Here is a 12,142-nt window from a genome sequence, read left to right as displayed (position 1 = left end):
TCCGCCATCGGGCAGCTCGGCGGCGGGTCGGCCAGTGAGTAGGGCCCTTAACACCAGGGGACGTGTCTGGGTGATGACTGGAGAGGTGACTGCTGGGAATGGGACATTATACAGTAACACCAGGGGACGTGTCTGGGTGATGACTGGAGAGGTGACTGCTGGGAATGGGACATTATACAGTAACACCAGGGGATGTGTCTGGGTGAAGACTGGAGAGGTGACTGCTGGGAATGGGGCATTATACAGTAACACTGGGGGACGTGTCTGGGTGATGACTGGAGAGGTGACTGCTGGGTATGGGACATTATACAGTAACACCAGGAGACGTGTCTGTGTGATGAATGGAGAGGTGACTGCTGGGAATGGGACATTATACAGTAACACCAGGGGATGTGTCTGGGTGATGACTGGAGAGGGGACTGCTGGGAATGGGACATTCTGCAGTAACACCAGGGAATGTGTCTGGGTGATGACTGGAGAGGTGACTGCTGGGAATGGGACATTATACAGTAACACCAGGGGACGTGTCTGGGTGATGACTGGAGAGGTGACTGCTGGAAATGGGACATTATACAGTAACACTGGGGGACGTGTCTGGGTGATGACTGGAGAGGTGACTGCTGGAAATGGGACATTATACAGTAACACTGGGGGATGTGTCTGGGTGATGACTGGAGAGGTGACTGCTGGGAATGGGACATTCTACAGTAATACCAGGGGACGTGTCTGGGTGATGACTGGAGAGGTGACTGCTGGAAATGGGACATTATACAGTAACACTGGGGGACGTGTCTGGGTGATGACTGGAGAGGTGACTGCTGGAAATGGGACATTATACAGTAACACCAGGGAATGTGTCTGGGTGATGACTGGAGAGGTGACTGCTGGGAATGGGACATTATACAGTAACACCAGGGGATGTGTCTGGGTGATGACTGGAGAGGTGACTGCTGGGAATGGGACATTATACAGTAACACCAGGGGATGTGTCTGGGTGAAGACTGGAGAGGTGACTGCTGGGAATGGGGCATTATACAGTAACACTGGGGGACGTGTCTGGGTGATGACTGGAGAGGTGACTGCTGGGTATGGGACATTATACAGTAACACCAGGAGACGCGTCTGTGTGATGAATGGAGGGGTGACTGCTGGGAATGGGACATTATACAGTAACACCAGGGGATGTGTCTGGGTGATGACTGGAGAGGTGACTGCTGGGAATGGGACATTATACAGTAACACCGGGGGATGTGTCTGGGTAATGACTGGAGAGGTGACTGCTGGGAATGGGACATTATACAGTAACACCGGGGGATGTGTCTGGGTAATGACTGGAGAGGTGACTGCTGGGAATGGGACATTATACAGTAACACCGGGGGATGTGTCTGGGTAATGACTGGAGAGGTGACTGCTGGGAATGGGGCATTATACAGTAACACCAGGGGATGTGTCTGGTGATGACTGGAGAGGTGACTGCTGGGAATGGGGCATTATACAGTAACACCAGGGAATGTGTCTGGGTGATGACTGGAGAGGTGACTGCTGGGAATGGGACATTATACAGTAACAACAGGGACGTGTCTGGGTGATGACTGTATCATTGTGCGTGTTAGGTTTCTATAAGGTATCAGGATGTCACTGTCTATGTCTCCATGCAGGAGGAGGAGTATATAGAGGAACACAGGGGTCTGTACAAGGACGTGATGATGGAGAATCACCGGCCCCTCACATCACTGGGTAAGAGGAGACTGTCATGTATTGTACAGGGGAGAGCAGGTATGGGGGCCCCCTATATATACACACATCATCTGATAATCACATATATACACTGTACTCAGTCACTGTGTGTCTCCTACAGATGGGCCCAGTAACAGAGATACCCCAGAGAGATGTCCCCGTCCTCTGTATTCCCAGGATTGTACAGAGGAGAATCACAGGATCCCACAGGAGGATCAGGTAGGTGGGCTATAGGGTCTCCCCAATATACCAAAGTGACTGTCACTATATAATGTGTAGAGGAGCTGTGTGTCTTATACACTGATATTATACTGTTTCACCTCAGTTTAATCTGACTGTATTGAAATATCATTACAGGTTGAGTATCCCATATCCAAATATTCCGAAATACGGAATATTCCGAAATACGGACTTTTTTGAGTGAGTGAGATAGTGAAACCTTTGTTTTTGATGGCTCAATGTACGCAAACTTTGTTTAATGCACAAAGTTATTAAACATATTGTATTAAATGACCTTCAGGCTGTGTGTATAAGGTGTATATGAAACATAAATGCATTCTGTGCTTAGATTTAGGTCCCATCACCATGATATCTCATTATGGTATGCAATTATTCCAAAATACAGAAAAATCCCATATCCAAAATACCTCTGGTCCCAAGCGTTTTGGATAAGGGATTCTCAACCTGTATAGTGTTTTTTGTTTTTCTCTAACGTCCTAAGTGGATGCTGGGGACTCCGTAAGGACCATGGGGAATAGACGGGCTCTGCAGGAGACTGGGCACTTTAAGAAAGATTTAGTACTACATCTGGTGTGCACTGGCTCCTCCCTCTATGCCCCTCCTCCAGACCTCAGTTAGAATCTGTGCCCGGCCAGAGCTGGTTGCACTCTAGGGGGTCTCCTGAGCCTCCTAGATAAAGAAAGTATTTGTAAGGTTTTTTATTTTCAGTGAGCTCTGCTGGCAACAGACTCACTGCTACGAGGGACTTAGGGGAGAGAAGCAAACCTGCATGCTTGCAGCCGGGTTGCGCTTCTAGGCTACTGGACACCATTAGCTCCAGAGGGATCGAACACAGGCGGTTCCTGGAGCCGCGCCGCCGTCCACCTCACAGAGCCAGAAGCACTGAAGTCCAGGAGAAGCAAGAAGACTTCGAAATCGGCGGCATGAAGACTTCTGTCTTCACTAACGTAGCGCACAGCACCGCAGCTGTGCGCCATTGCTTCCAGCACACTTACATACTCCGGTCACTGTAGGGTGCAGGGCGCTGGGGGGGGCGCCCTGGGCTGCAATAATGTACCTTTTGGCAAAAAGTACCCATATATACAGTCCTAGACTGTATATAGGGATACCCCCGCCATTTTTCCTCACAGTTTAAGCGGGACAGAAGCCCGCCGCTGAGGGGGCGTGGCCTTCTTCCTTAGCACACCAGCGCCATTATTAGTTCAAAGCTCCGCTGGAAGCAAGCTCTCTGGGCTCTCCCCTGCAGTATCCAGGTACTCCAAGGGCAAAAATTTAGGCGCAAAACGGTATAAATCAGCAGCTACTGGGTAAACATATTATAGTTTAAATCCCTGGGTTATATAGCGCTGGGGTGTGTGCTGGCATACTCCTTCTCTGTCTCCCCAAAAGCCTTAGTGGGGTCCTGTCCTCAGTCAGAGCATTCCCTGTGTGTGTGCGCGGTGTGTCGGTACGTCAGTGTCGACATGTTTGATGAGGAAGGGTATATGGAGGCGGAGCAGGTGCAGATGGATGTGGTGTCGACACCGCTGGTGCCGACACAAAGTTGGATGGATATGTGGAAGGTGTTAAATGATAATGTGAACTCCTTACATAAGAGGTTGGATAAAGCTGAAGCCGTGGGACAGTCAGGGTCTCACCCAGTGCCTGATCCCACAGTGCAGAGGCCGTCGGGGTCTCAAAAGCGTCCACTGTCTCACTTAGTCGACACGGATGTCGACACAGAGTCTGGCTCCAGTGTCGTCGACGATGAGGCTAAATTGCAGCCTAAAATGACTAAAGCCATCCGATACATGATTATAGCAATGAAAGATGTATTGCAGATTGCTGAGGAAATCCCTGTCCCTGACAAGAGGATTCATATGTTTGGGGAGAAAAAACAAGAGGTAACTTTTCCCCCTTCACATAAATTAAACAAATTATGTGAAAAAGCCTGGGAATCCCCTGAAAAGAAGGTCATAATTCCCAGGAGGCTACTTATGGCGTATCCTTTCCCGACAACGGATAGGTCACGCTGGGAATCTACTCCCAGGGTAGACAAGGCGTTGACACGCTTATCCAAGAAGGTGGCCCTACCGTCTCCGGATACGGCCACCCTAAAGGATCCTGCAGATAGAAAGCAGGAATCAATCCTGAAAGCTGTGTATACACATTCAGGTACTATCCTGAGGCCTGCCATTGCGTCGGCATGGATGTGCAGCGCAGTAGCAGCCTGGACAGATTCTCTGTCTGAGGAGTTAGACACCATGGACAGAGATAATATCTTACTGACTCTGGGGCATATCAAAGACGTGGTTCTGTATATGCGGGATGCTCAGAGGGACATTTGTTCTCTCAGCTCTAAAGTAAATGCAATGTCCATCTCTGCCAGAAGGGTCTTATGGACTAGGCAGTGGACAGGGGATGCTGATTCGAAAAGACATATGGAAGTTTTACCATATAAGGGTGAGGAATTATTTGGGGACGGTCTCTCAGACCTGATTTCCACGGCGACCGATGGGAAGTCAAAATTCTTGCCGTATGTTTCCTCACAGCCTAAGAAAGCACCGTATTATCAAATGCAGTCCTTTCGTCCCCCAAAGACCAAAAAGGTCAGAGGTGCATCTTTCCTTGCCAGAGGTAAGGGAAAAGGAAAAAAGCTGCATCAGGCAGCCAGTTCCCAGGAGCAGAAGTCCTCCCCGGCCTCCTCTAAATCTGCCGCATGACGCTGGGTCTCCACAGGCAGAGCCAGGAGCGGTGGGGGCGTGTCTCAAGAATTTCAGCCACCAGTGGGTGTGTTCACAGGTGGATCCTTGGGCGATACAAATTGTGTCTCAGGGATACAAGCTGGAATTCGAAGAGACCCCCCCTCAACGTTTCCTAAAATCTGCCTTGCCGGCTTCCCCCATGGAGAGGGAAGTAGTGCTGGCGGCAATTCACAAACTATATCTCCAGCAGGTGGTAGTGAAGGTTCCCCTACTTCAGCAGGGAAGGGGTTACTACTCCATCATGTTTGTTGTACCGAAACCGGACGGTTCGGTCAGGCCCATTTTGAATTTAAAGTCCCTTAACATTTATCTAAAGAAATTCAAATTCAAAATGGAAATCGCTCAGAGCGGTCATTGCAAGCCTGGAGGAGGGGGATTTCATGGTGTCGCTGGACATCAAGGATGCTTACTTGCATATCCCCATTTTTCCTCCTCATCAGGAATACCTCAGGTTTGTGGTACAGTATTGTCATTACCAATTCCAGACGTTGCCGTTTGGCCTGTCCACGGCACCGAGAATATTTACCAAGGTGATGGCGGAGATGATGATACTCCTTCGGAAGCAAGGAGTTACAATTATCCCATACTTGGACAATCTCCTCATAAAGGCGAGGTCCAGAGAGCAGTTGCTGATCAACGTGGCACACTCTCAGGAAGTGTTGAGACAGCACGGCTGGATCCTGAATATTCCAAAGTCGCAGCTGATTCCTACGACACGTCTGCCCTTCCTGGGCATGATTCTGGACACAGACCAGAAGAAAGTGTTTCTCCCGGAGGAGAAGGCTCAGGAGCTCGTGACTCTGGTCAGAGGGCTCCTAAAACCAAAACAGGTATCGGTGCATCATTGCACGCGAGTCCTGGGAAAGATGGTGGCGTCTTACGAGGCCATTCCATTCGGCAGGTTCCATGCAAGGATATTTCAGTGGGACCTGTTGGACAAGTGGTCCGGATCGCATCTTCAGATGCACCGGCTAATCTCCCTGTCCTCCAGGACCAGGGTGTCTCTTCTGTGGTGGCTGCAGAGTGCTCATCTTCTAGAGGGTCACAGTTTCAGCATACAGGACTGGGTCCTGGTGACCACGGATGCAAGCCTCCGAGGGTGGGGGGCAGTCACTCAGGGAAAAAACTTTCAAGGACTGTGGTCAAGTCAAGAGACTTGTCTGCACATCAATATCCTGGAACTAAGGGCAATATACAATGCCCTGACTCAAGCAGAGCCTCTGCTCCGAGACAAACCAGTGCTGATCCAGTAAGACAACATCACTGCGGTCGCTCATGTAAACCGCCAGAGCGGCACAAGGAGCAGGGTGGCGATGGCGGAAGCCACCAGGATTCTTCGTTGGGCGGAGAATCACGTACAAGCACTGTCAGCAGTGTTCATTCCGGGAGTGGACAACTGTGAAGCAGATTTCCTCAGCAGACACGACCTACACCCGGAAGAGTGGTGACTTCATCCAGAAGTCTTCTCGCAGATTGTAAATCGATGGGAACTGCCACAGGTGGACATGATGGCGTCCCGTCTCAACAGAAAGCTAAAAAGGTATTGCGCCAGGTTAAGGGACCCTCAGGCAATAGCTGTGGACGCTCTGGTAACACCGTGGGTGTTCCAGTTAGTCTATGTGTTTCCTCCTCTACCTCTCATACCCAAGGTGTTGAGGATCGTAAGGAAAAGAGGAGTAAGAACAATACTCATTGTTCCGGATTGGCCAAGAAGAACTTGGTACCCAGAACTGCAAGAGTTGCTCTCAGAGGACCCGTGGCCTCTGCCTCTCAGACAGGACCTGTTGCAACAGGGACCCTGTCTGTTCCAAGACTTACTGCGGCTGCGTTTGACGGCATGGCGGTTGAACGCCGGATCCTAGCAGAAAAGGGAATTCCGGAGGAAGTTATCCCTACGCTAATAAAGGCTAGGAAGGACGTGACAGCAAAGCATTATCTCCGGATATGGCAAAAATATGTTGCTTGGTGTGAGGCCAGGAAGGCCCCTACAGAGGAATTTCAGCTTGGGAGATTCCTACATTTTCTGCAGGCAGGTGTAACTATGGGCCTTAAACTGGGATCCATAAAGGTCCAGATTTCGGCCCTATCCATTTTCTTTCAAAAAGAACTTGCTTCACTGCCTGAGGTTCAGACATTTGTTAAAGGAGTGCTGCATATTCAGCCCTCTTTTGTGCCACCAGTGGCACCGTGGTATCTAATGTAGTTTTGGATTTTCTGAAATCCCACTGGTTTGAGCCTCTTAAGACAGTGGAGCTCAAGTATCTCACTTGGAAAGTGGTCATGCGGTTGGCCTTGGCTTCGGCTAGGCATGTGTCAGAATTGGCGGCTTTGTCCTGTAAAAGCCCCTACCTGATTTTTCCATGAAGATAGGGCAGAATTGCGTACCCGCCCGCAGTTTCTTTTCACCTAAACCAACCTATTGTGGTACCTGCGGCTACTCGTGACCTGGAGTACTCCAAGTTACTCGATGTAGTCCGGGCTTTGAAGATGTATGTTTCTAGAACGGCTGGAGTCAGAAAAACTGATGCGCTGTTCATTCTGTATACACCCAACAAGCTGGGTGCTCCTGCTTCAAAGCAAACTATTGCTCATTGGATCTGTAACACGATTCAGCAAGCTCATTCTGCGGCAGGATTCCCGCATCCAAGATCAGTAAAGGCCCATTCCACAAGGAAGGTGGGCTCTTCTTGGGCGGCTGCCCGAGGGGTCTCGGCATTACTTTCTGCAATAAGTGTATATAGTTATTGCGTAATACAGGGTTTTTGGTTATGAGCCATCTGTTCAGTTAGGCTCAGTTTATGTTCATACTGTTAACTGGGTAAGTTTATCACAAGTTGTACGGTGTGATTGGTGTGGCTAGAATGAATCTTACCCTGGGTTCCAAATCTTTTCCTTATAATGTCAGCTCTTCCGGGCACAGTTTCTTAACTGAGGTCTGGAGGAGAGGCATAGAGGGAGGAGCCAGTGCACACCAGATGTAGTACTAAATCTTTCTTAAAGTGCCCAGTCTCCTGCGGAGCCCGTGTATTCCCCATGGTCCTTACGGAGTCCCCAGCATCCACTACGGACTACGAGAAATAGATTTACCTGTGAGTAAAATCTTATTTTTTTTAGGTAGAACGTCTGTCTAATATTAAAACAGAAGATATAGAGGTAGAAGAAGACACATATGTGACTGATATAAACGGAGAAGATCTAGAGGGAGAAGAAGAGACGTATGTGACTGATATAAAGGCAGAAGATCTAGAGGGAGAAGAAGAGACGTATGTGACTGATATAAAGGCAGAAGATCTAGAGGAAGAAGAAGGGACGTATATGACTGATATAAAGGCAGAAGATACAGAGGGAGGAGAAGGGACGTATGTGACTGATATAAAGGCAGAAGATATAGAGGGAGAAGAAGAGACGTATGTGACTGATATAAAGGCAGAAGATATAGAGGGAGAAGAAGAGACGTATGTGACTGATATAAAGGCAGAAGATATAGAGGGAGAAGAAGAGACGTATATGACTGATATAAAGGCAGAAGATCTAGAGGGAGAAGAAGAGACGTATGTGACTGATATAAAGGCAGAAGATATAGAGGAAGAAGAAGGGACGTATGTGACTGATATAAAGGCAGAAGATACAGAGGGAGGAGAAGGGACGTATATGACTGATATAAAGGCAGAAGATATAGAGGGAGAAGAAGAGACGTATGTGACTGATATAAAGGCAGAAGATACAGAGGGAGAAGAAGAGACGTATGTGAGGGGTGATCAGCAGTGTAAGGAGGAGGAGATCCCTACAGATATCAGCACAGGTGAGTAATAAACACTTATTACAGAACAGAGTCACACAGTGACATATTCTCCTTGCTCAGTCACTACAACAATCTCTTATACTACAGCCTCTGTTAGTACAAACTAATGAGGAATATGTATTTTCCCCATTGGGGAGTCAGGAGACATCAGCCCCTATTATACTCCTGCTCTTCTCCTTACATCATGTCACTGTGTGTGTTACCAGCCCAGACGTCTGACCAGTCCCAACTCCACACTCTAAGGGCAACAGGATCTTAGACGAATCAGTCATGCTTTGCCTAAACACCCAAACATTCTAGAAAGGTATTATGAAACGTAACAGTGGAAAGAATGTCTGGCCATATACCATATAGCAATTAAATAGCAAAGGAAATAACGCAAAAAATATACTGTATGCTTTATACCCATAACAAGAACAAATAAATCTGGCCCAAAAATAGATCAATGCCCAGTAACTTAGTCCCAGTTGGCACATGTTACAGTAGGAAACAAACTCTGAGTGTCTGCAGCAGTCTTACTCCTTTAGCATATTACTTTGAGACGGAAGACAACTCCTCCGGAATTGGTTTAGGTAAAGTGTTTTGAAGGACTGTCAACAGGAATATCCCACTTTTTCAGAATAGCAGGGCCATCCTCGGGGGAAGGTATCACTGTGAAGGCATCGTTTCGCATCACAATAATCTTAGTAGGAAAGCCCCATTTGTAGTGCACATTTCCTTGGGTGGAATAGACGCCTTTTGGCCATCGTCACAGGAGAAATATCCAGATATAGTTGCAGATTATCCAGGCACTCAGCCGTGGATGAGGAAGACAAAGCGACTTGTAGAATGCATTCTTTAATATGAAAAATGGACCCTGAGCAGAGTGTCCCTTGGTGCCTGGATAGGGGCCTGTTTGGACTTTTGGAGTCTATGGATCCTATCAATAAGAAGGTCAGCGGCAGAAGCTTCTGAATAGAGGACGTGACATAATTCTAAAGCTCAGCATTTGTAACAGAATTCGGAATGCACATTATTCTGATATTATTTCTCCGAGACCTGTCTTCTAAATCAATGACTTTATTACGAATAGAGACAGTGTCTTCCTGAAGGGTGTCATGTGCTGAAATCAGATCTTTGTGAGACGCAACAATCTCTTTCATTTTAGTCTGTACGAGTGCCAATCTCACTGATACCGACCTCAAAGCTTGAATATTAGAGCTAAGTTCTGAATATATTTCAGTCCTTAAATGTAGATAACATAGAATGTATAGAGCGTAGAGTAATAGGATCATCTAGGATGTCTTAAGATGTCTTCAGCCATTACAGCTGGGCTGTGCGCCTGACAAGAAGAAGCAGATGATGTTGTAGTGGTCTCAGATGGACCGCCTGAATTCGAGATACCAAAGATGGGTGGTATTCATGTGACTGCCGGTCGGTCACATGACCTCCTCCACGAGCCCAACGTCTCACTTTCCCGATGGTCGGCATGCCTACCAACAGGGACTATTTCCACTCGTGGGTGTACACTACACCCATAGAGTGGAGATAGAACCTATGGCGACCGCAGGTCACCACCGAGCCCGCAAGGATCCCGGCGTCGGTAAGCTGACCGGCGGTCTGGAGATCGCCGGTCAGCCATACTACACCCCCAAAGAGATGGACAGGTGGGGCCGATTTGGTATCTTTTAACCTTTCTTGGAGGTATGGAAAGCCGGCTACAAAGAGACTGACCTCTCAGAGATGGGAAAATACAAACGATCTATAAATAAAAGGAGCAGTAGTACGCTGTCAGCAGGTTACATCAAGATGACTCTGTTCACAATGACATTCTTGGGGAGACGGGGGGGTTTTGAGCCAAAATTTCAAGTAAACATGATGTAATGCAACTCAAATAACACAGTAATGAGCGAGATATTCCACTAGAGGTCAACGTGATCACAGACGTGATGTACTCAGCACAGAGAGACACAAATGGCAAAATATATTCAGTGGATAAATCCACAAAATAATATACTGTGAGGTTGTAATCAGAGTGTAATGAGCTGTACTCAGACGATACTTGATACTGGGCTCTGCATGTAGACTGAGAGGAAGTAGATTATAGTGGTACCATATAAATAGAAGGTAGTTTCACCTCTAGGCAAATGCTGCAATTTAGTGTAGTGACCCCGGTCCAGCCATCAGGACACTTATTTAGCAGCTTATATCAGTTTTAAACCTTATTGAAGGCAAAGCATGCGATGGGCGGGCGCCAGGATTAAAAATGGCAGCCACCTCACTTTCCAATATCATTGCCGGGCTCGGTGACTGTGGGCAGACCGTTCTGTCCCCAGCAATAGTGGGAGCTGCGCACCCATGTGAGTGGGAGAGCATTTGCTCCCACCTGAGGAAAAATTGTCCCCAAGTCAGGTGTTTGGAGCATGCAGGAAAGACTGGGCGCACTTATCCCCAAAATTCAGTCCGTGGCTTCAGCGGCGTCACTAGGCTGCGACAGTGAACAGTGCTCGGAGTGAGCAGAGCGAGCGGCTTTAGGGCAGGAGAAGTGGGGGACTTAATAGATTGGGTCTTGGTTCCAGCGGTGGCCGAGAGTTATCGGGTAGATAAGAAGCCACTTAGTGAGGAGAGCTCCAGAAAGTACGTCTGGATGGACTCAGGCCACGCCCCTCTTATTTATTATTTATATACTAACAGGGGTGACAGGTGTGGTACATCCCTGCAAAGGCAGATCCAATCTCTTTCTCATCAGACTCTGCTGTCTTCCCTGCACTCTCACTCAGATGTTCACTGCTGCCAGTAGCACACGTATGAGAAGCAGAAGTATGGCGGCAGCTGTATAGATTCTGATATGTAATTCTCTATATCATACTTACCGTACACACATCATCCTTATTACTATTGAGGGTATAGATGTAACACACTGATGATGGAGGTGTAACTCTGGATTATAACCTAGCAGGTGATGATGATGATTGTATTATATGGTGTATTGCATGTAAAATATCCTTATTCCACACCTACTCTGCTGTAGCAATATACCTTATATAAGGGTGAGTAACACATGTACAGGCTTACAAGTGTATGAGCACACACATAAAGGAATGCTACCTTACCAATGCTTCCAGGAGTAACGTTAGGAGACATTTCTCTGATCCATCAGCTCATATGTCTGATGTTATTGTTCATCTAGAATCTCCAATTCATACGATATGTTGCCCATCCATTGTTTTACATTGGTGCTGACATAGGACTTGGCAGGGGACTACATCTCCATTAATACTTCATGGTTAGTTACCAGTACAAGAGAGAGATATATCTAAGTCTTATTATTACTGCACAGCCCATGTCACCTCTAGTAATCCCACATGATCTCTCAGTGTTATCTAAATGTATGCACAGGCGATGTTATATTACTGCACACCCCATGTCACCTCTAGTAATCCCACATGATCTCTCAGTGTTACCTAAATGTATGCACAGGCGATGTTATATTACTGCACAGCCCATGTCACCTCTAGTAATCCCACATGATCTCAGTGTTACCTAAATGTATGCACAGGCGATGTTATATTACTGCACAGCCCATGTCGCCTCTAGTAATCCCACATGATCTCAGTGTTATCTAAATGTATGCACAGG

At 47.5% G+C, this 12,142-nt stretch overlaps 1 protein-coding gene across 1 annotated transcript in view; it reads left to right on the top strand.

Moving 5' to 3' along the window:
* Window positions 1–4,221: 4,221 nt before the first annotated feature.
* LOC134984596 (gastrula zinc finger protein XlCGF57.1-like) overlaps window positions 4,222–12,142 on the top strand; it is a gene marked incomplete at its 3' end in the record, with an annotated part of 179,930 nt that continues 172,009 nt past the window's right edge. The window contains exons 1-2 of the mRNA XM_063950145.1: window positions 4,222–4,320; window positions 7,957–8,100. Of these exons, the coding sequence (XP_063806215.1) occupies window positions 4,222–4,320; window positions 7,957–8,100 (243 nt within the window). The remainder of the gene's footprint in view (window positions 4,321–7,956; window positions 8,101–12,142) is intronic.

The sequence above is a fragment of the Pseudophryne corroboree genome (assembly GCF_028390025.1).
Source record: "Pseudophryne corroboree isolate aPseCor3 chromosome 3 unlocalized genomic scaffold, aPseCor3.hap2 SUPER_3_unloc_69, whole genome shotgun sequence".
NCBI lineage: Eukaryota > Metazoa > Chordata > Amphibia > Anura > Myobatrachidae > Pseudophryne > Pseudophryne corroboree.
This window is presented reverse-complemented; position numbering and strand designations above follow the sequence as displayed.